This window comes from Ochlerotatus camptorhynchus, unplaced genomic scaffold, assembly GCF_037179485.1.
Source record: "Ochlerotatus camptorhynchus isolate MF236.1 unplaced genomic scaffold, CSIRO-AGI_Acam_v1.1 ptg000530l, whole genome shotgun sequence".
NCBI classification, from domain to species: Eukaryota; Metazoa; Arthropoda; class Insecta; order Diptera; family Culicidae; genus Ochlerotatus; species Ochlerotatus camptorhynchus.
In genome coordinates, this window is record NW_027041014.1 from 1,928,554 (window position 1) to 1,952,822 (window position 24,269).

General features: G+C 37.1%; 1 protein-coding gene across 1 annotated transcript in view; it reads left to right on the forward strand.

The window, feature by feature from the left end:
* The window catches only part of LOC135713067 (5-hydroxytryptamine receptor-like), a 545,162-nt gene that overhangs the window by 376,166 nt on the left and 144,727 nt on the right, over nucleotides 1-24,269 (forward strand). The window contains exons 4-6 of the mRNA XM_065236165.1: nucleotides 21,592-21,816; nucleotides 21,954-22,087; nucleotides 22,429-22,538. Of these exons, the coding sequence (XP_065092237.1) occupies nucleotides 21,592-21,816; nucleotides 21,954-22,087; nucleotides 22,429-22,538 (469 nt within the window). The remainder of the gene's footprint in view (nucleotides 1-21,591; nucleotides 21,817-21,953; nucleotides 22,088-22,428; nucleotides 22,539-24,269) is intronic.

A 24,269-nucleotide genomic window follows, 5' to 3' on the forward strand; every position in this document is an offset into this window, starting at 1 on the left:
CGCCACCTAGAGCCACGAATGTGAAAGTGGCTCGCTCCCCCATACATTTTGTCAATTTTCCCCATACAAACTTCAAGCCGTTTGAGCGAGGGGTTCCCGTGAACCAAATGACTTCAAATTGTGAATCTGACCCCCCAAACTACCATTCCAGAGGGTAGCGTTTGAAATTCCAGACTTTGACATTTTCCATATAACGCTGAAACACTCTAATGGAGCCTTGAGGCACTCCTACAGTGACTCTTACGCATTGTTCACCATATTCTGTGTCGTACGTCAACACACGATTCTGGAAGTAGCTTTCTAAAATCTTGTACAACCCTCCGGGAATTTGGAATTTCTCACATCTAAGCTTACCACCGCGCAGTAACGAATGCCGCTTCGTTTCCGGTGGACCACCTCTGCCGTCTGGATGACGTCACGGATGGCTTCCACCGTGGATCTGCCCTTACGGAACCCGTACTGGCTACTTGACAGGCCGTCTACACCTTCAGTGTAAGCCGACAACCAGTTGAGGATGACCCTCTCAAGCAGTTTACCAGTGGTGTCCAGCAAACAGATGGGCCTGTATGCTGACGGGTCCCCAGGGGGTTTTCCTGGCTTCAGGAGCAGTACCAGCCTCTGCCGCTTCCACGCATCTGGGAAGATGCCTACGTCCACACAGGTTTGAAAAACAGAACGGAACATATCTGGGTTTTCCGCAACGGCCGCCCTCAGAGCCACAACCGGGATCCCATCTGGGCCCGGGGCCTTGCCCACCACCAGTGACTTGGCAATATCGCTAAGTGCTCTGTTCGTTACTCTAGACACTTCTCCCTGATCCGCGACTGGGATCCGCGGCCAGGAGTCTACGTCCCTAGTCTACACATACACAGCCAGTACTTGAAAGAATCCTGGAAAATGATACATCTATCATTTTTCTTGCCATTATTAATGCCTGCTGCACATCAAGGATGTGAAACAAACAATAAAGCGGCCAGGCCTACTGTGTAGCGTTTAGTTAATTTTTGTGGAAGTGAATGTTTACCATGTCTACTTAATAAGTATAGACAGTGGTTAACATTTAATCCACAGGTAATCAAAGAGCGGGGACATACCGTACCAACCGCTCCGTATGCAGGATTTGAAAATAGGCTATATAAATCGTTGGGAGTGACAGAGCTAAGAAAGTTAATGTACACTCCTTGGTTGTCCGATCTCCTGGGATGGAACACAGGTATTTACCCCTTGTGTTCGAGCGTACAGTCCTCCCTCCGTACAAGCGTGGACGGCACCGCCAACCCACTGCCATCCCTCAATCGATCCAGCCGACCTCAGTCAAAGGACAACAGAGAGCGGTGTGCGGACGTAACCTATACGGAGGGAATGCTGTATTCGCCTAGGTTATAGCGCCCTTGCTCGCTACCATTTTCTTCTAGCGGTTGGGACCTGAGCACTAACTCTTGTCCTAGCCCTATATGGCATATGGTTATAGCGCCATTACTCGCTTTCTGAAAAGAGAAGAAGGGAAGGGAAGGAGAGGAAAAGGACTTGGGAAAAGGAAATGCGGAATTCCTTTCCTCATTAGTATTTGTATCGTCAACTTTTATGAAAATTATATAAATCATTTTTCCTTGGTCAGAGGTATTATTACGACATTTTAATAAGATTGTCTTATCATTTGTTATTCAAAATTTAATGCTATAATGATCAACATAGCTTTGGATTATCCAATATAATTCATAATTTAAAAAAAAAAAAAAAAAAAAAACAAACATTTTTTTAGCTGAAATGAGTATTTGCAACCTTGTCATACAGATCTGAAAATTAAATCAGTAGCTTGCTTCTCTGCATCAGACATGCTTAGACGGCTTAGACTGACTCCACAAATCAATGGTTGCTACTCCGTGATTGGCCAGAATCAGTGAAATTGCACAGTGAATGGGGTTAGGAGTGACCGAAAATTCTCATTGTAGGGGAAATGGCTCTAATGTTGGCCTATGGGTTTAAGATTAGGCCCATAGCTAAAAATCTGCTTTTTATCAGTTTTATCTAGATGAACGCGTCATTGGGACGGTACTAATGGATATTTTTTATCGCTATTGAAAATTTAATCGATTGCTGAATTTATGTATGGGCCCAAATTAGGGTCATTTTTGCCGACATTGCATCCATTTCCCCTAAAAGTTTCAGTGACTCCTTATATTAAAGATCAATGATGACGCCGGCCACGTCTTTGCAACCAGGTGGGAGATGGGAAAGAAAGTTAAAGTGACCTTTGTTGTTATGGGGCCGTGTTTACCTCTGCGTCCTCACAAAGGTCACAGGAGGGAGGTTTTGTTAGTAAGGTGGGGTTCTTTGGACAAATGATTTCTCTGCGTCATTGTAAGGTTCAAAACTCAAGCGTTGAGTTGACCAGAATTTTAAGCCTCGGAAAATCCCGGCGACACCGACTGGGATTGAACCAAGCTGGGGTGAGAGGAAATCACGCTTACCACTACACCACCGACGCCGCTTGATTACATACTGGCAACTGACATGTACATATCTACTTTAACGTTCTTATTCTAATTGCTTAAGGAAAACTATTTGGGAGTTAATAGTGCTCCAATCAGAGTTCAGAACATAAAAAGCATGACAATTACCATTGCCGGTCACGCCCATCAAAGGATATGCTACGATGATGTGACCATAGTAATTCAAGACCAACAATTGAAATGGCCTTAACTCCATTTTGTAAACAAACCTTGTAAGGCCATTTTCTCGTGAACCGAAACCTTCATTCGCAAACCTAAACCACAATCGGGTAGAGGAGAATTTTCCCTACCTGTTCATTATGTTGGTTTGCCTTTGCGGACTTCGTTTCGCGAAAAAATGGCCTTACAAGGTTTGTTTACAAAATGGACTTAATGCCATTTCAGTTGTTGGTCTTGAATTGTTTTATTTTGGAGAAGCCTGGGAGTAAACCCACGATCTCAGTCAGCAGAAACCGAGCTCCTCAACTGAAATTTTAGGACCTTACTTGGTATAGTTTATAAGAATACTGATTTAACTATAATATAAAGAAATAGAAGATTAAATAATAACAGAAAGAAGGATGTTACATACGGATTCATGCGAATGAAGTTTAAATGATAAAAGTAGAAAAAAGAACAATCTCACCAAATCAGTCTAAGTGAACTCGTAGCAAGCAGCCCTGTCACGTTTGGCGTAGCAGTCTGGTGTACAACTTGTTTGAAATGTCCCGAATGAAGTGATCCTCCAGCTTGGAATACAGGATAATCGGATGTGGTCGATTGCTCCAAATGTCACGCTCAACGCTGCAACTTGCACCTCGACGTGAACTCGCAGAGCGATGGAACGTCACGAATCCGATGGAGGTTCCTCCTCACTTTCGAAACCACTTGTCAACGGCAAGCCGCAGGGACGAAGAGCCTGAAGCATGAACTCGTAAGAATTTCACTCTCTTGAAACTTTCAATCGTTAAATTAGCTCAGTAGTTTCGACCAGATCAGCAACAGAAAATATATGTGAAAAAAAAAAACCGAAGATAATACGAACGTCATTTCATTCAAACGCCCCAGGAGTCTACGTCCCTACGTGGAAGCAAGAACCCAACGAACCCAGCATCGCCGGTGATCTCTCCGAGGGTGCCGCCACGCCACGGGTCTTGGTCATGACCACTTTGTAAGCTGTCAAAGCACGCGCGCTTGCGTCTGGCGATCTCTTTATTGAGGGCCGCCTTAGCCGCTCGAAGAGCGACACGGCGTTCCTTCCGAGATTCACTCGTACGAGCTCCTTGCATCCTTCTTCTCGCCTGGAGGCAAGACGCCCTGAGGATAGCAATCGACTCGCTCCACCAGTACACCGGTCTATGGCCATGTCTGGGATAGGCTCTCCTAGGCATGGTTGTATCGCACGCCCTTGTCAGCGCTGCTACCAGCTCTTCCCCCGTCAGATCCGGGGTTATTCGCTCCCGCCTCAGTGCTTCGCCGAAGACCTCTTCCTCGAAGAACGACGTCCGCCAGCCTCGAGCGCAGTAAGGATTTCCTCCTGCCACTCGCCTCTCACCTGGCCCCACACTGTAACGAATCGCCTGATGGTCACACGACCCTCCAGTGTAGGTTGCCCTCCTAACACGGGCTGCAGTACGTCACGTCGATGACGGATTCTGCACCATTCATTCTGTAGGTACTGACCGAGCCGGTGTTGGCTAGTACAACATCCAGTTTGGCCATTGCCTCCAGTAGGATGCATCCTCTCTGGTTGGCGTGGTGGCTGCCCCACTCCACCGCCCATGCATTAAAGTCGCCCGCAATGACCACCGGTCTTAGGCCGACAAGTAGCACAGTGAGTCTGTCCACCATCTGCGAGAACTGCTCGATAAACCACCTGGGCGGAGCATAACAGCTACTTAAATATACTCCATTAACCCTGGCGATCACGAATCCCTCGCTCGAGTTGGACACGACTACCTCCTGAACGGCAAAGCTCCCCATCGTGCATATCGCCGCCATCCCCAATGCGTCCGTGACCCAATTCCCGTTGCCCGTTGGGACGCGGTACGGGTCGGAGATGATTGCCACATCCGCTCCCCATTCCGCTGCCGATTTCCATAGCAGTTGCTGGGCAGCCGAGCAGTGGTTCAGGTTCAACTGCGCTACCTCGAACATGGCTGAGCATTGCTCTTGGCCGGGGCAGCATTGTTCTTGGCCCATGGGCAGCGTGGGCCACCTGCCATGTGGTTGGTAGGGGATTTCCCTTTCTCCGCGCATATAGTGCACCTCGGCGGCTTTTGGCAACCTTGTGCCTTATGACCCTCCGAGCCGCACCATCTGCACAGCTTGCTTCTGTCGGTGTTCTTACAGTCCCGGGCCACATGGCCCTGACCGAAGCATCTAAAGCAAGCTGTTTGCGGTACCTCGATACCTTCGAGCGCCGTGACTATCTCGGCCGCCTCCGTCACTTCATCCAAGTCCTTGACCTGGATGGTGATCGTCAAGCCTAGCGACTTCACCTGCACCCCATTACCAACGACCTCCTTTGCCAGTTTCTGGTAGGTCGATCCCTGGTCTTTAGCGCCACGCTTGAGCAATAAGAGTGTAGCGGCCCAGAGGTAGCTACGGTGCTGTTGCTTGTTCCCAATAGGTTTATTAAACGGATGGCTTGAGTGCCACCTCCGAAGAGGACCACCTGTCGTGTTTCAAGATGCCCGGCTAGATACTGGCCCAATGAGCCAGTTCTAAAATTATTCAACAGTGTCGGGAACAAGACCAACATACCCGAGTGAGTCAAGAAAAGTGTGAGAATACCCACCGAAATCCCAAGATCCTAATTAACGAGTCCGGAAAACTTCCAATACCGAAAACCGATCCGAACAGGGGTATCATTTCAGGAAGCAATCCCTATGACCCATCAATTCAAGCCTGATTTAGAAGACGAGTAACACAACAAATTTAACGAAAAAATGACTAAACGTGAAACAACCTTCAGATTTTCTCAATCAAAATTTACTAACACTGAATACTGATTTACTTTGGGAGTGGAAAAGTTCATTCTACATTTATTCAGATACCTATAGTTTAATTTACATATTTTCAAAATCTTGCTAGAGCTTCCTTTTTGAAACCTAAAGGGCAAACACGAAATTATTGCGACACCGAAAATGACATGCCAATTTTCTTATATTTAATGTTTAGAATCAAACCAAAATTTTAGGGTAGTTTTATGTATATATTTACTTCAAAAATCAAAAGAAAAGTTAATCGATGGAGCCTTGAGTGTAAAATTGAACGCATTTTTGCTTGATGCCCTCAATCAAAGTCTTTACAGTGTCATCCGGTAAAAGTTTCTCAGTTTTTTTTCCATTTTCTTAACATGTCCTTCTCGTCTTTGACTGCCTTCTTGCTCTTCCGAAGTTCCCGCTTCATTATTGCCCAGTACTGCTCCACCGGGCGCAGCTCCGGACAATTTGGCGCATTCATGTCCTTTGGAACAAAATGGACAGAATTGGCCTCATACCACTCCAGGACACTTTTAGAATAGTGGCATGATGCCAAATCTGGCCAAAATAGCGGAACTTCGTCGTGCTGCTGCAAGAACGGCAAAAGGCGCTTCTCGAGGCACTCACATTTGTAGATCTCGCCATTTACTGTGCCCTTTGTCACGAAAGGCTCACTCCTCAGTCCGCAAGAGCAGATGCCCTACCAAATGAGATATTTGGAGGCGAACTTCGACATTTTCTTCTTCTTAAATTTGTCGTCCACATCGAACTTGCTCTTGCCGGTGAAAAACTCCAACCCCGGAATTTGCTTAAAATCGGCTTTTATATACGTTTCGTCGTCCATCACACAGCAGCCATATTTTGTCAGCATCTTCTCGTAGAGCTTCCGTGCCCGAGTTTTAGCCGTCGATTGTTGCCGCTCATCGCGGTTTGGGAAGTTCTGTACCTTGTATGTATGTAGTCCAGCTCTCTTCTTTGCATTCTGGACGTAGCTCTGCGACATGCCGATCTTTTTAGCCAAATCACGGCTTGAGACGTTGGGAGTTGCTTTAATCATCCGCTTCACCTTTCCCTCCGTCTTTTTGTTCTCCGGTCCCGGTTTTCTTCCAGCTCCTTTGCCGTGGTCCAACGTCAACCGCTCCTGGAACCGCTTCAACACTCTGGAGACGGTTGCATGGTGAATGTTCAACATTTTTCCCAACTGCCGGTGCTACAGGTCAGGAAATTCCAGGTGTTTGGAAAGAATTTGTTCTTTCAACTCGCGTTGGTTCACCTCCATTTTCGTTAAATCGAAAAACACGACTTCGAGTTTGACAGCATGTACACAATACACATCAATGAGAAAGTGTGCAAAATTTGGTTGATTTTTACCCAATGGTAAAAAAGTTATGCCCTGTTGAATGTGTTCGCCCTTTAGGAGTAGTCACATAGTCACTATGAACGGAGTTCCAATTTCCTGGTTAAACCATGTGAAATATCTTGGATTCGAAATTGACCAAAAATTAACTTTTAAAGATCACATTGAGGGCATTCAAGCCAAATGTAGCAAATACCCTCCCCATGGACATGGAGGTTGACGGTACTGAAGCAAAGGGTTATGTTTAATTTCTTTATATTTGCAACGATGATAATTTCCTATAGTGACACATATCACCTTCTTAATGCTTCAGTATACCTCAAACGATTAATTCTTGGTTGTTAATAGAACTTCCTTGATGCAATCGGCTGCATTATGCAGACTGAGCAATTCTGATTATAGTATCAGATTTGTTCTGTATACAGAGGAACTGGGAGGGCTTATTAAAAACTTCTCACCAATAAAGTAATGATCTTCTTGTAAATTTTTCATATAATTTTATTAATATTTTATTTTATTTAATCATATTATTTTTGTTACAGTCAATTTGCATTAGCATATGATACAAGAGATTTAATATTACTTGCTCGTTTTCGCGTAAAATAATCAATATTTATCTTACTTGTAATTACCTTTGAAAGTTTTTTTTTTCAAGTTTTTTTTTTGTGATCTGAAAATTTACCCAGTTTGGTTAGAAGTTTCGAAGCTAACGCATGTCCACAGGCCTAATAGAAAGATAGGCAGAACAAGTGTATCATTAAGAATCGTTGCATGCAGGGTTGCTTCCACTCACTTGCTATAGATGAGTGATTTTCGGAGTTTTGAATTCGTTAGATGTTGTAATGGAGATTTGTGCTGTTGGATGCGGGTGGAGATTGGAGGGCGGGTGTTTGACGCATAGAGCCTGTCAATTTCGCTTTCAGAGTGTCGCAGTCAGCGGTTTTATGATTCGTGAGCGCTCGCGATTCGTAGAATCGTTGATTGTGACTGCAAGTGGATTTGACGGGTTTTGTGTGTCGGACGCTTGCTTTTCGGCCTCTTCTTGTGTCTAATATGTGCAGAGTATCATTATAACGTCTAATGGTTTTGAGATTCCTGGTGGTGTGAAATATATTTGTGGGAATATCTTTTTGAGATTTTAGCAGTCACGTTTTGTTTGTAGTTTATATTTTATTTATTTCATGTAATTATCGTAAATAATAGTTATTCAAAGCGCTGTGGATTATAAGATGCTCGATGACCCTCGAGGGATCGATTTTGCTTACTGAGCAGAAAATCATGGATTTAACCCCAAGCTTATCCACAGCACAATAAATCGCCACCATCATTTGTATATTTGATATTGAACATTCACCTCGGAAACTATTTGCATATCAAGCGAAAACACAGTCCTGTATTGTCGCGAAGCGTTATGGTTCTGAGATGCTCGATGACCCTGGAGGGATCGTTTTTGTTTACTGAGCAGAAAATCATGGGTTTAATCCCAAGCTCTCCATCATTAAAATTCATTATCACTAAACAAAATGAATATGTTTTTTCGATAGCCGGCTATCGAGAGATTAAATCAACAACAAATAAACAATACATACTTTTGGTTGCATCGCCAACTTGAGGTGAATCCTAACAGAATACCCTACCCAACCCTCCTACTCCGTAGCACTTATGAGGGTGTCGCTAAGTCGGTGGCCTCTCGTTAAGTAAGTACTACATCAACATTTCCTTCCCTATCCCTAGTTATGGTAAAGATGGGCGTGGCCGGGAATAGCGACAGTCATGCTTCTGTTACTCTTGTTTAGATTGGAACCAATGTTTACTCCCCAGCATTATTCCTGAAAGTAGTCTAACTGAGAATTTCAGAAGAGACGTGAGTGTCGCTAGTATCCAATCTACGAAGTATATCATAACAACGCTAACGCTAACGCTAACGCTATTCAAGCCAAATGTAGCAAATATATAAAATGTTTGTATCCTCTTATAAAAAGGAAATCCAAACTTTGCCTGACGAATAAACTTCTAATATTTAAACAAGTTTTTAGACCGACCATGCTTTACGCTGTGCCGCTGTGCCCTAGTTGTTGCACTACCAGGAAAAAAACCACTTCAAAGTCTAACATTATACGCGGCAAATGACTGCGGGCTTACGTCAACGAATATCAGACCCAATCGTGAACGCCGCTCGTAGCTCTTCCTCCAATGCATTATTTGATGAACTATATATAGCAGAACGTGGAAAAAAGATTGAGTTGTCAGAACAATTCCCTCGAAAAAAAAATACATTGTTCGCTCTCATTTGCTTTCCAAACATGGTCGGTATCTGATCGAAAAGGCACTTCTCCAAAAGTCAATTAAAAATCAGTCAATCTGCCTACCTATGGCAACCGTTCCTATCTCCAATTTGCGGTTCCCATCACGACTTCATGCGGTAGATCATACAAGCCATCATGTGTTCCGGCGAAGCCCGTCATCGCCAGCTACACGGATGAAGAGTATTAATTAACGTTTATCTTTTCGTTTTTTTTTTCGGTAGAATTATCTGACGTATGGCGATGCGAAATACGTACGATGATATCCTGGAACCTTCCAGAATGAAGTGTGAACTTTTTGCGGGAAAATGTATATCATCTCAAAAGTTTCATCGTTTTTCTACAAGACGGATGTTGGGAATCGTTTTCGAATTGTGGAGGATTTCAAAGAATTGGATGAAGAAATTTCGCTGGAGGGCGTGATGAATATTGCAGCATAAATTACCGATGTTGGTTTACGAAAGCTCGTTCCATCGACCCACATGAACAAGGGCAAAGGACGACAAGAACATGCGCTATCTCACACCATGGTAACTGGCAATATTTTACAGCACTCATTAGAGCTCCGAGAATACCGTGCTCTCATCAAGTTTGGTATCGTCATCCCCACCCATCTCTGCACCAAACCGTATCGAGCCCATGTAGAGGTTCCGACCGCATGAAAAAAGTGCGTGTCTATGCAACCGCAGAACGGCGCGTGGGATTATCCCTCTACGGAATGGATTGGGTGGGTGTGTGTGTGTGTGTGTGTGTTTATGTATTGTACTCGATAGGCAACCGGGCTGAGAAGGTCATTATGGAGCATGTGAAATTACTAATGATGTAATTTATATTCCGGGCGGTGAATTTTCTTAGTGATTAGATTGCCTCAAAATTGCATGAGAGGATGGGCATAATTAATTGCAAGCCTACCGCACCAGGTTGGTTTAATTAGAGCGAAAGTTTACAAATGAAGCGGGGTTAAAAAATAAGATTGATAATTATCAGGCTGATTTCTCCATGAAGTTTGATAATGGCAGCCCTAAGTATGCACCTTTAGAATTGATAAAACGATCCGTACAGAACTGAAAAATGCTTCCTAAAAACCACAAATGATCCCTAAAACCCCGGTGAAAACCCATAAGCAAGTGTGAATGATCATATATCTCGAAAAATTTAGCAACACAATTATTAAAATGTACCACTAAATTTCGTTGAGAATCGGCATTGAAAGTGTACGAATTACCCATAAACATAATGCAAATTAGCCATGGAACGCTGAACAATGAAGCTTAAACTAACGACATTGATCTATAGAAAATCAAGTTTGCGCTTTAAAAAGTATAGGTTTCATCCATAAATAAGACATCCCAAGTAACATTTTAAGTTTTTATGAAATACTACAAAACAACCATGATACATTATGACCATGATATATTATGAAATACTACCATAAAACAACATTTATAAAACCCTGGTCAAGACTGCTTTGCTATTGATGCATCCACCAAAACCTCATTGATGCTAGAATCTGTCTAGTTGGCCCACTCTGGAGAAGGTTCCGAAGGGTACATTTTCGAAGCTCTTCAAGATTGATTTACTGCAAAATGGTACGATAAACGCATGGAGATCCATTTCAAAACCGTATTTTAGCTACAATAAAAGCCAACCCTTAACCGAGCCATTTACCCTAGCTGCTTGCTAAGTTCACTCGAAAAACAACAATCAAGATAAAAAAGGATTCATAATTACCATCCGATCTTATCAAAATAATTAAAATAAGAACTGATCGTATAGAAATCCTGCCGAATTTCCAAAATTATAAAATAGTTCTCATGAAGTGGGCTAGTTTTAGGTGCCATATAAAATTTGATGTGAAATGTACGTGAAAACATCGTAAAACTTGAGTCCGCCCACGGAAAACATCGATTTTACTAATTCTTTTACATTAAGAAAAAAAGTTATATTCTTCAGATCGATCATTAAGCTTAGCTGAGATTTTTATTTCTCATGATTTTTGCATTCTAAATGTTTTCTCATTGCTAAATTAACTAAAATAAAGTTATATCCAAGGAAATATGGATCGAAAATCGAAGATTGTAAAAAACAAACAAAATAATTGTAATATGGTGGAGGCATAAAAAATGATTTTCATGGGCCATTTGTGAAAAATTTATTTTGCGTTTCAAAAAATCCTTAACAAATTCATAAGGTTTTGAAACGGCTTTTATGAAGAAAACTTGTAGACTGAATTGTATTTATCTAAAGCCATTTTGCTTGATCCTAATTCGTTTAGATTTATGGCAGCATTTATGGCGGCAATGTTGCCTACAAAATGTTAAACGTCAAAGTTTGTTTATCTTTCGATAGTTGCGCTGTGTGATTCAGCGTTCTTCCAGGCGATTCTCTCCCGATGGCTTGGAAGCAGTTGCTTAGAAAGTGTGCGATACAGTTTTACAACATTTCCCATTTCGCACAGCTGCAACCTCAATCATTTCCAAAAAAGATTCCCTTCTTCCGGATGGTTCTGGAAGTGCACCATCAAACGATGAAAGATTGTACGGTTGAATGAATTTCTTTCCAAGTGATGACCCTTTCACCGAATAAAATCGCAGCTATGGATCGGAAACCGACTAGTGTCCGCTAACTGACAGTTTCAGTGGTTTGCTGTCGATACTGATGCAAGTTATTCCGATCTTCATCTATTCGCAAGGTCTGGAGAATGCTGGTCTGTTTTCAAACTGTTTTGACAATGTTTTATGAATTTGAGGACCACGCTCACTTCACTATTCTCCACCAGATGTTCAGTCGTTGATGGTACCCGTTCCGCCGGACGTGCTGGTTCTTCTAAAGAACTAAATTTTACTGGAATCGACTTTCCTTCGGTCGTTAGCATCGCTTGAATTTTTCCTCAGACTTCATTTTATCCTTCGAGATATCCTTGTCATAAATTTGGTTTTTATTCACTATGAGGATCTATCCTTAATATTCAATTTGTAAACAGATGAGATTTTATGATAAACTTTTAAAAGCCTTAAAGGCAACAATATATGCATTTTACTCTCATTTAAAACCGAATGGTTTTATAATTGCTTTTAAAATGATAGAACAGGTTTATAGAGTATTTTATCAAGACATTAATAAAAAAATCTAATGAAGTTTATGATTGATTTTTAGAACAGTTTTATGGTGGGATTGAGAACTACTTTGAATTTAATTTTAAAACAAGACAGTTTTTGACTTCTCGCCAGACTGTAAAAGGTTTTTAAAACAGTGAAAAGGTGAACTACTAAGCAGGAACGTTTTACATTGTGAAATGCTGTATTTAAACTAAATGGATTATTCATTGCCATTATAAAACCATCATAAATCAGAGTGGATGCCAAATGATTGCAGAATTGTTACTTGGGATAGCTTTGTCATGTTCTGGCCACTATTTTAAAATGTTGATCCATAAACCATGGACAAATGCTCCTCATCTGCGCATAAGAAGATTCTAAAAGAAGCTTGAAACCATTCTTCTTAAGAAGATTAGCAACTTATTTTTAAAGAGACGAACCAGCTAAAGGCTGAAAACTTGTTTTAGAATCTTTTTTTAAAGCTTATATTTCTGAAACGTATCCTTATTTTGGGGGCTAAATTATAAAGCTTATTTTGGTAGCTTATATTAGAAACAAATTTCTTAACCAATTTTTGAAGATTATTTTGGAAGCATTTTCGGGAAGCATATTTTGAAAGATTATTTTGAAAGATTATCTTAGAAGATTAATTTGGAAGATAACGGTGGCAGATTATTTTGGATAAATATTTTGAAACCTTATGTTTGACGCTTATTTTTAAAGCTTATTTTGGAAGCAAATATCTAGATAGAGCTGGAATTAGGGCGTAACAGCTTTTGTAAACAATGACTTCTTTCGATGATTTATAGTAAGTCATGGCTCGCCAAAGCAAATCAATGTCACCATCGGGTAGCGGAAGACTTTTCCTACCCGACGGTTTTGTTGATTTTCGTGTGAGAGCCTTGAATTCCTAGAAATTTTCTAGAGAAGTCATTGTTTACAAAAGCTGTGACGCCTTAATTTCAGCTCTGTCTAGATATTGAAAGCATATTTTGGAAGATTACTTAGAAAGCTTGGTTTGGAAGTATATTTCTGAAGCTGATTTTTCAAGATTATTTTGGAAAATTACATAGGAAGATTATTTTGAAGCATATTTTTGAAGCTTATATTGGAGGCATACTTTGGAAACATATCCCTTTTTTGGAAATTTATTAAGGATTCATATTTTGAAAGATTATTTAAAATGACTATTTGGCAAGATTATTTGGAAGATTATTTTGGAAGTTTGATTCGCAGATTATTTTGGATAATTATGTTGGAAACTTGGTGTTGAAGCTTATTTTGGAAAGTTAAAGTGGCAGCAAATTTTTGAATCTAATTCTGGAAGATGCTTTTTGAAGACTATTTTGGAAGATTATTTTTGAAGATTATTTTGGAAGATTATTTTGGAAGATTATTTGGCTTAAATTGGAAGCATATTTTGTAAGTTGATTTTGGAAGATTATTTTTGAAGCATGGATTAGAAGCTTGTTTTGGAAGATTAATTTGGAAGATTATTTTGGAAAAGTATTTAGATAAATATTATGGAAGTTTATTTTTAAGCATTTGTTGAAGCATATTTGAAGCTTGTTTTGAAAGATTATTTTGGAAGATTATTTTAGATGATTATTTTAGGAAGCATATTTAGCTTATTTAGGAAGCATATTTTGGAAGATTATTTTGGATGATTATTTTTGAAGATGATTTTGAAAGATTATTTTGAAAGATTATTTTGGAAGCTTATTTTGAATGCTTCTTGTGGAAGCATATTTTAGAAGTTAATTTTGGAAGATTATTTTGGAAGATTATTTTGAAAGATTATTTTGAAAGATTGTTTTGCAGGATTGTGTTGGAAGATTATTTTGGAAGATTATTTTGGAAGCTTATTTTGGAAGATTATTTTGGAAGATTATTCTTGAAGATTTTTTTGGTAGATTATGTTGGAAAACTATGTTGGAAGATTATTTTGGATAAATATTATGGAAGCTTATTTTTAAAGCTTGTGTTGAGCATATTTTGGAGGTTTATTTTGGAAGATTATTTAAGAACATTATTTTGGAAGATTATTTTGGATAATTATGTTGGAAATTTAGTGTTGAAGCTTATTTTGGAAGGTTATAGTGGCAGCATATTTTTGAATCTAATTCTGGAAGCTTATTTTGGAAGATTATTTTGGAATCTTATTTTGCTTACATTGGAAGTATATTTTAGAAGCTGATTTTGGAAGATTATTTTTGAAGCATGGTTTGGAAGCATGCTTTGCAAGAATATTTTGGAAAATTATTTTGGATTAATATTATGGAATCTTATTTTTTAAGCATCTGTTGAAGCATATTTTGTAAGTTTATTTTGAAAGATTATTTTGGAAGATTATATTGGAAGATTGTGTTGAATGATTGTGTTGGAAGATTATTTTGGAAGCTTATATTGGAAGATTATTTTGGAAGATTATGTTTGAAGATTATTTTGGAAGATTATTTTGGAAGATTATTTTGGAAGATTATTTTAGAAGATTATTGTGTTGAAGATTGTGTTGAAGCATATTTTGGAAGATTATTTAAGAAGATTATTTTGGAAGATTATGTTTGATAATTATGATGGAAATTTAGTGTTGAAGCTTATTTTGGAAGGTTATAGTGGCAGTGTATTTTTGAATCTAATTCTGGAATCTTATTTTGGAAGATTATTTTGGAATCTTATTTGGCTTGCATTGGAAGTATATTTTGGAAGCTGACTTTGGAAGATTATTTTTGAAGCATGGGTTGGAAGCATGTTTTGCAAGAATTTTTTGGATAAATATCATGGAATCTTATTTTTAAAGCTTGTGTGAAGCATATTTTGGAAATTTATTTTGAAAGATTATTTTGGAACTTTATTTAAGATGATTATTTTGGAGGATTATTTTGGAAGATTATTTTGGAAGATTATGTTTGAAGATTATTTTGGAAGATTATTTTGGAAGATTATCCTGGAAGATTTTTTTGGAAGATTATGTTGGAAGAGAATATGTTGGAAGATTATTTTGGAAGATTATTTTGGATAAATATTATGAAAGATTATTTTTAAAGCTTGTGTTGAAGAATATTTTGAAAGTATATTTTGGAAGATTATTTTAGAAGATTATTTTGGAAGATTATTTTGGATAAATATGTTGGAAACATAGTGTTGAAGCTTATTTTGGAAATAACCTTCCAAGTGGCAGCATATTTTGAATCTAATTCTGGAAGCTTATTTTGGAAGATTATTTTGGAAGCTTATTTGGCTTACATTGGAAGCATATTTTGGAAGATTAATTTTAAAGCATTTTCTGGAAGATTATTTTGTAAAATAATTTTGGATAAATATTATGGAATCTTATCTTTTAAGCTTGTGTTGAAGCATATTTTGGAAGTTTTTTTTTAAACATTATTTTGGAAGTTTATTTTAGAAGCTTATTTTGGAATATTATTTTGATAGGTTATTTAGGAAGCATATTTTGGATGATTATTATTGAAGATAATTTTGCATAATTATTTTGAAAGATTATTTTGGAAGCTTATTTTCGATGCTTCTTTTTAAAGCTTATTTGGAAGCTTATTTTGCAAGCATATTTTGGAAGCTATTTTGGAAGATTATTTTGGAAGATTATTTTGGAAGATTATTTTGGAAGATGATTTTGGAATATTGTTTTTGAAGGTCATATTGGAAGATTATTTTGGAAGATTATTTTTGATAAAAAATTTGGAAGCTTAATTTTTAAGCTTGTTTTGAAGCATATTTTGGAAGTTTATTTTGAAAGATTATTTTGGATGATTATTTTAGAAGAATATTTTGGAAGATTATTTTGATATTTTATTTATGAAGCATATATTGGACAATTATTTTAGATTATTATTTTTGAAGATTATTTTGAAAGATTACTTTTAAAGATTAATTTGAACTCTTATTTTGGAACATATTTTGGATGCTTATTTTTAAAGCTTATTTTGGAAGTATATTTTGGAAGCTTATTTTGGAATTATATTTTGGTAGATTATTTTGGAAGATTATTTTGAAAGATTATTTTTGAAGCATGGTTTGGAAGCATGCTTTCAAGAATATTTTGGAAAATTATTTTGGATTAATATTATGGAATCTTATTTTTTAAGCATCTGTTGAAGCATATTTTGTAAGTTTATTTTGAAAGATTATTTTGGAAGATTATATTGGAAGATTGTGTTGAATGATTGTGTTGGAAGATTATTTTGGAAGCTTATATTGGAAGATTATTTTGGAAGATTATGTTTGAAGATTATTTTGGAAGATTATTTTGGAAGATTATTTTGGAAGATTATTTTAGAAGATTATTGTGTTGAAGATTGTGTTGAAGCATATTTTGGAAGATTATTTAAGAAGATTATTTTGGAAGATTATGTTTGATAATTATGATGGAAATTTAGTGTTGAAGCTTATTTTGGAAGGTTATAGTGGCAGTGTATTTTTGAATCTAATTCTGGAATCTTATTTTGGAAGATTATTTTGGAATCTTATTTGGCTTGCATCGGAAGTATATTTTGGAAGCTGATTTTGGAAGATTATTTTTGAAGCATGGGTTGGAAGCATGTTTTGCAAGAATTTTTTGGATAAATATCATGGAATCTTATTTTTAAAGCTTGTGTGAAGCATATTTTGGAAATTTATTTTGAAAGATTATTTTGGAACTTTATTTAAGATGATTATTTTGGATGATTGTGTTGAAAGATTGTGTTGGAAGATTATTTTGGAAGATTATTTTGGAAGATTATTTTGGAAGATTATATTGGAGGATTATTTTGGAAGATTATTTTGGAAGATTATTTTGGAAGATTATGTTTGAAGATTATTTTGGAAGATTATTTTGGAAGATTATCCTGGAAGATTTTTTTGGAAGATTATGTTTGAAGAGAATATGTTGGAAGATTATTTTGGAAGATTATTTTGGATAAATATTATGAAAGATTATTTTTAAAGCTTGTGTTGAAGAATATTTTGAAAGTATATTTTGGAAGATTATTTTAGAAGATTATTTTGGAAGATTATTTTGGATAAATATGTTGGAAACATAGTGTTGAAGCTTATTTTGGAAATAACCTTCCAAGTGGCAGCATATTTTGAATCTAATTCTGGAAGCTTATTTTGGAAGATTATTTTGGAAGCTTATTTGGCTTACATTGGAAGCATATTTTGGAAGATTAATTTTAAAGCATTTTCTGGAAGATTATTTTGGAAAATAATTTTGGATAAATATTATGGAATCTTATCTTTTAAGCTTGTGTTGAAGCATATTTTGGAAGTTTTTTTTTAAACATTATTTTGGAAGTTTATTTTAGAAGCTTATTTTGGAATATTATTTTGATAGGTTATTTAGGAAGCATATTTTGGATGATTATTATTGAAGATAATTTTGCATAATTATTTTGAAAGATTATTTTGGAAGCTTATTTTCGATGCTTCTTTTTAAAGCTTATTTGGAAGCTTATTTTGCAAGCATATTTTGGAAGCTATTTTGGAAGATTATTTTGGAAGATTATTTTGGAAGATTATTTTGGAAGATGATTTTGGAATATTATTTTTGAAGGTCATATTGGAAGATTATTTTGGAAGATTATTTTTGATAAAAAATTTGGAAGCTTAATTTTTAAGCTTGTTTTGAAGCATATTTTGGAAGTTTATTTTGAAAGATTATTTTGGATGATTATTTTAGAAGAATATTTTGGAAGATTATTTTGATATTTTATTTATGAAGCATATATTGGACAATTATTTTAGATTATTATTTTTGAAGATTATTTTGAAAGATTACTTTTAAAGATTAATTTGAACTCTTATTTTGGAACATATTTTGGATGCTTATTTTTAAAGCTTATTTTGGAAGTATATTTTGGAAGCTTATTTTGGAATTATATTTTGGTAGATTATTTTGGAAGATTATTTTGAAAGATTATTTTGAAAGATTATTTTGAAAGATTAATTTGAAAGATTAATTTGAAAGATTAATTTGGAAGCTTATTTTGGAATAATATTCTGGAAGATTTTTTCGGAAAATGATTTTGGAAGATTATATTGGAATATTATTTTGGAAGCATATTTTGGAAGATTATTTTGGTAGATTATTTAGGAAGATTATTTTGCAAGATTGTTTTGCAGGATTGTGTTGGAAGATTATTTTGGAAGATTATTTTGGATTAATATTATGGCAGCTTATTTTTATCTTGTGCTGAAGCATATTTTGGAAGTTTATTTTGAAAGATTTTTTTGGAAGATTATTTTAGAAGATTATGTTGGAAGATCATTTTGATAGCTTATTTAGAAAGCATATTTTGGAAGTTTATATTGGGAGATTATTTTGGAAGCTAATGCTTGAAGATGATTTTGGAAGATTATTTTGAAAGATTATTTTGCAAGGTGGTTTTGCATGATTGTGTTCGAGGAAAATTATTTTGGAAAATTATTTAGGAAGATTATTTTGGACGATTATTCTTTATGCTTGCCCGCCGCTCCGCTCATCTTACTTAATAATTAAGGACCGCACAGTTAATCTGAGTAGCTCGCAGTAAAATAAGCAATTTTCCAAGGTTTATGAATCAAAATCAAAAAAATGTTTACAGCACATGAAAAATAATATAATGTATGATTTGTGGATCATTCCAATATTAATTTATTCACAAACTTGATTTTCTACTGTTCCATTTCAGTAGCATTTCCTGGTAAATTTTGAACTGGTTACTCACTGATTTTTCATATTTTCGCCCCTTAAATGTTATTTTGAAATGTATGTATAATTTAGTTCTCGAATTAAATCAAGGGTACTGAGCTTGCTGTGCTAACAATAAAACTTGAAAATACAAAAAAATTCAAATATTGACTTTTTAGTTTAACGGTGGATCAAAACTACGGTCTTTGGACTAGGCCTTCATCAGGGTATGTAATTCTTTTGGTGCAAAAATTTCTACTATCTTCAATTAATACAAGCCCTGATGATGATCGTAACTTCTAGATCGATACATCGACGATACTAAAACTTTAATCAACACTTTTTCTTAACGACTGATAAGCCAAAACAACTGATTCTTCACGATCTTAAAACTTCCCCAAAAGTCTACACTTTTCTGAAGTTTTCAGAGGTTTCCTGAAGTAATTGAAACTGCGCTAGAGATCTCTGAGCTTTAATAATGTTCTCTAGACTTTCCTGAATTTCTGAGGATTTTCTAAAAGTCCCCGAATTTACTCATAAAATAAATTAACTGCCTTGAGGTTCTTTGATCTACTCTGAAGCTCCCGTATTTTTTTCTGAACCTTGCAATACTTCTTTGAAGCTCATGGAACTTCCTTCATTTAAAATCTATAAAATTTGCTGAAGTTCCCTAAATTTCCTCTTTCGTTCCCTAAATTTGCAAAAAGTTCTCGGAACTTCTCTAATGGTTCAAAATCTTTTCTCATGTTTATGGAACAACAGATTTTGGACCATAAAAGAAATTTTGAGAACTACTTGCAAATTAAGGAATCCTAAAAAAAAATTTAAGGAACTTCAATCTTTTTATTATTCATTGCACATCCTTGAAGTACCTTTACATTAGAAAATATGTTGGACAATAAGAGAAGTTTCGAGAAATTCTTGGAAATTTAGGAAATTTAACAGAAAATTTTGAGAAATTCATTTTTTTCAATTATTTATGGAACATCTTTGAAGTTTCATAACAGATGTTGGACCATAAGAGAAGATCCGAAAACAAATTGCAAATTTTGGGAACGTAAGATAACATTCAGAGAACTTTAATCTTTTCAAATATTTATGGAACACTCTAGAAGTTTTTAAAATCTTAGAACAGATGTTGGGCGATAAAAGTAGTTCCAAAAACTACTTACAACTTTAGGGAAAGTAAGAGAAAATGTATGGAACTTCAATCCCAAGTAACAAGTGTGGTTTTATGAAGGTTCTGTAGACTTGTAGAATGCTTTAAAACCTCAATAAAACTTGCAATGTTACTTGGGATCTTTGCTAGTATTTATGGAACAGAATTGAAGTTCCATAAATATAAGGAAAGATGTTGGACCACCAGAGGAGTTCCGAGAACTGCTTGCAAATTTGGGGAACGTAAGTGAAAATTTAGTAGCTTAATTTTTTTTATATTTCTGAAACTTTCTGAAAGTTCCATAAATATTAGAAGAGATATTGTACCATATGAGAAGATCTGAAAACTACTTGCATATTTAGGGAACCTAAGATAAAATTTAGGAAACTTTAATCTTTTCTAAAATTTATGGAACATTCTTGAAGTTCTTTAGATATTAGAACAGATGATGGACAATAAGAGAAGTTCCGAGAACTAATTACAAATTTAGCGAAAGAAAGAAAACATTTAGGGAACTTCTGAGAAGTCAAGAAAATTCAAAGGAAATTCCATGAGCTTCAAGGAAGTATTGCAAGCTTCAACAAAATTTGCAGCAAATCCCAAGCAATTTTCCAAATAAAAAATGAAACATTTCTGAAAGTCTCCAAATAATATATAATTCATCGGAACTTCTTGAATGATTCTGCAAGTAACTAATGAAGCTGATCTTTCTAGAAATACTCGGAACATCTCGGAAACAGATGAAACTGCAAAACAAAATCTTTAAACTTATCTTATGTTCGCTGGATCTCGGGGCTTTGCTGATGTTTTCCAAAATTCCTTGAGGTTCTTTGAGCTTCTGTATCGTTCCAGAAATTTCCTTGAAGTATATTGACCTACCCAGAGGTTCTCTGATCTTCCCTGATGCTCTTGCAATTCTCCTAAAATTCATGGTGCTGCCTTGACATTAATTGAACTGTCCAATAAATCATACAACTTGGCACTCTGGTTTGTTGGTAAAGATAACCTTCAGTACCTCTATGACCCTTTCGATCTCCAGAACTGCTTATAACTCCTGAGAACTCCGAGAAAATTTGGATCTCCACCACTTCAACAATTGAAGATCTACAGGAACACTAACTTCGAACTGATGGATGCAACTGTACCAAACCTTATCCTAAAAGGAACCTAATGTATAATACCACGGTATATGCATCTGCTGTACATAAATCAGACAAACTTTCATAGCCACCAGGTTCCAAGCAAAGTAGATCAACAAACCGTGCTCCAATTTGGCATAATCCTTTAGGTAAATTTTGTTAATGATTTATTCAGTTGGCAAGCAACAGCCTCCTCCAACCAACGCATCCCGAAGCGAATCGCTTGGTACTCTTTTTCAAACCGGCACTAATTCACCATTCTGTTCCATTTCTATCAACCACACGGGCAAATACACCGCATTCCGAAACATACATACAAACAACTGACCGATGTGATGCATATTTTATGGTTCACTCTTCTCCCGGACGCAACGATGCCCGGACAGATGTGTACGATTTAATATTCATCAACAGTGGCAGCCCCGATTCGTACCTGGCCGACGAGTTCGGAAGCTTCATGAATGACACTCTACTGCTCAATGGCACTGCCAACGGGACTGACCTTGTCGGAAACGGCACCACAACCGGGCTGGACGAACCCCTGGCCGACGTCATTGCGATGGCGGTGACGTCACTCATCCTCGGACTGATGATACTAGTTACCGTTATAGGTGAGTGTGGACATTACATAAGTGCATTTGAATCAATTAGTCAAACCGTCATCATCATTTTCGCATTAATTACATTCTTTTCCTGGCATTTTTCCGTGCACTCACCTGTAAAATATTCTCTTTCACTCTCGTTGCAGGAAACGTTTTTGTAATTGCTGCCATCATATTAGAACGTAATTTACAAAATGTAGCCAATTATTTAGTAGCGTCACTCGCCGTGGCAGATTTATTCGTAGCGTGCTTAGTTATGCCGTTGGGTGCTGTTTATGAGGTAATTACCACGTGGAGCCAGATTTCGGATCTGTGCCGGGTGCGCATCCGTCCCCGTGTCTTGACAACTGCAATACAAGGTCGGTGCGCGCAGTCTGCCGATTGCATGCCAACCGACCGAGGGGAGCAGCTGCATTGTTTAAAATGCACACAATCGCACTCGCAAAAGATAAATGAGCGGGAATCTGTGCCGGTTCGGTTCCGTTTTCCTGTTACTGCTCCAATTGTGCACGCCAAACTTGGCGAAATAATTAGCAGCAGCCTGAAAAGGAAACCGGAAGACCGGATTGAGAAAACGTCTTTGCCGCTGAGACGTGCGCTAATGGGTTCTTTTTTTTGCAGATAAGCCAAGGCTGGATTCTGGGCCCCGAACTATGTGATATTTGGACGTCCTGCGACGTCCTGTGCTGTACGGCTTCCATTCTACATCTGGTGGCTATTGCCACGGACAGGTAAGATGCGATTGTGTATTTTGGTCGCGTTTGGAACCGCTGAGTCAACGACATCGGAATTGCAGTTTTTGGGGAAATTGGGATCCAGCAAAATCAAATGCCGAGCTGCTCGGTGGTAACCATCTCGACAAAAAAAAATCTAAGTGTGTACAGGCGCATATATGAGCTGGAACACATGAGCTAAGGTGAAAGATTAGTAACTTTTTGTACAATCGATTTGCAGTCTTCGAAAAAGTTGTTTTGTAAAGTATTCTCGGACCTTTCCCAACAACGTTTAGGGGGTAATAAAAGCACTGCCATACCAGGGTGGGCTTTAGTTTTGGATTTCCTGCCAAACAATTTCTTCACAAACACATTCATCCATTCAATCACACAACATATCTTATATATTTAGTCCAGCATCCAATTTAATTACAACACTTTACATAAATATTTACAATATCCATTACACAACACATAACACATGATAAATCGTAGCTCTAATCTATCCAACCAAATGTGAGAGTCAGGTCAGAGTCCAACCTTCTGTGAGAGTTGGTCCTATCTTCATAATCTTATAATTGTCGATCCCTATAAACTAGACGACGTGTCGTAATTGATCCCGACCTCTCTTGATCGTTATCGCTACCTAATATTCTCTTCTTTTATTCCGATTCCGTGGAGTGAGCGTTGGAGAGAAAATACCACCAGTGCGGCAGTGGTGTAGTTAGGGCAGTTGAGACATATACAACAATTATAATTCATCCGCAAATCGAGATTATAACCAAAATCGTTCAACTCTTGCACAGTTGAATAGGATCTCAAGAAACATTGAAAGAGCAGTGGGGAACAGGGGGTGGTAAAGTTGACCCACCCTAATGTGCATGTTGTCAAAAGGCTCCCTTGAACTGTCTGGACTCATAAAGATGTTCAAGATATTGTTCAAGGCTTTATTGGGTCTGTAGAACTTCAAGATCACCAGAACAGTTGATGAGATGTTGATGATGTGCATGTTGTCAAGTGGCTTTCGTGATCTTTATGAACTCGTACAGATTTTTAGAACATTGTGCAAGACAACATTCAGCATTAAGAACTTCAAGATCTTTGCTCCAGAATAGTTTGGAGTGTATTCAATACGTGATTGGAACCATTCGATGAAGTATATTGTCAAATTTGTAAAAAGGGCTCTCTCCAGCTTCATCGACTCATAAATGTTTTCAGTACGTTGTTCAAAACTTCATTGAGTTTGTACAACTTCAAGATCTTAGCCATTCCATGATGTTTATATTGTCATGAGGCTCTCTTGAGCTTCATGGACTCACAAAGATTTTCAGGACGTTGTTCAAGACTATATTGATCCTATATTGAGGTCTTAACTCCAGAATAGTTTGGAGAGTATTAAAAAGACCAAAAGGCTTCAGGATCTCAAAATGCTGATTAATGTTTAATGTGGGCACAAACTAATACAAAACTTGCCAAATAATGCAGAATAAGCATGAACAAATCTTTGGCCACCTCTTTGTATATAAAGACACCCTCTTAGGGTGTGTCAACTTATCAACCAGTGATGGCATAATCATTAGCAAATTGATGTTTTTCCGCTCTCAAACGCTCTCAATATCACGGATGATATTGGATCATGCACAAATCATGCTTGATATTGATTTTAAAAGCACCTTTGATATTGCTAGACTAGTCACAACGTGTAAAGCTGAGAGTTGAATCGACGCAAAAATGATTCCGTTGCACCTC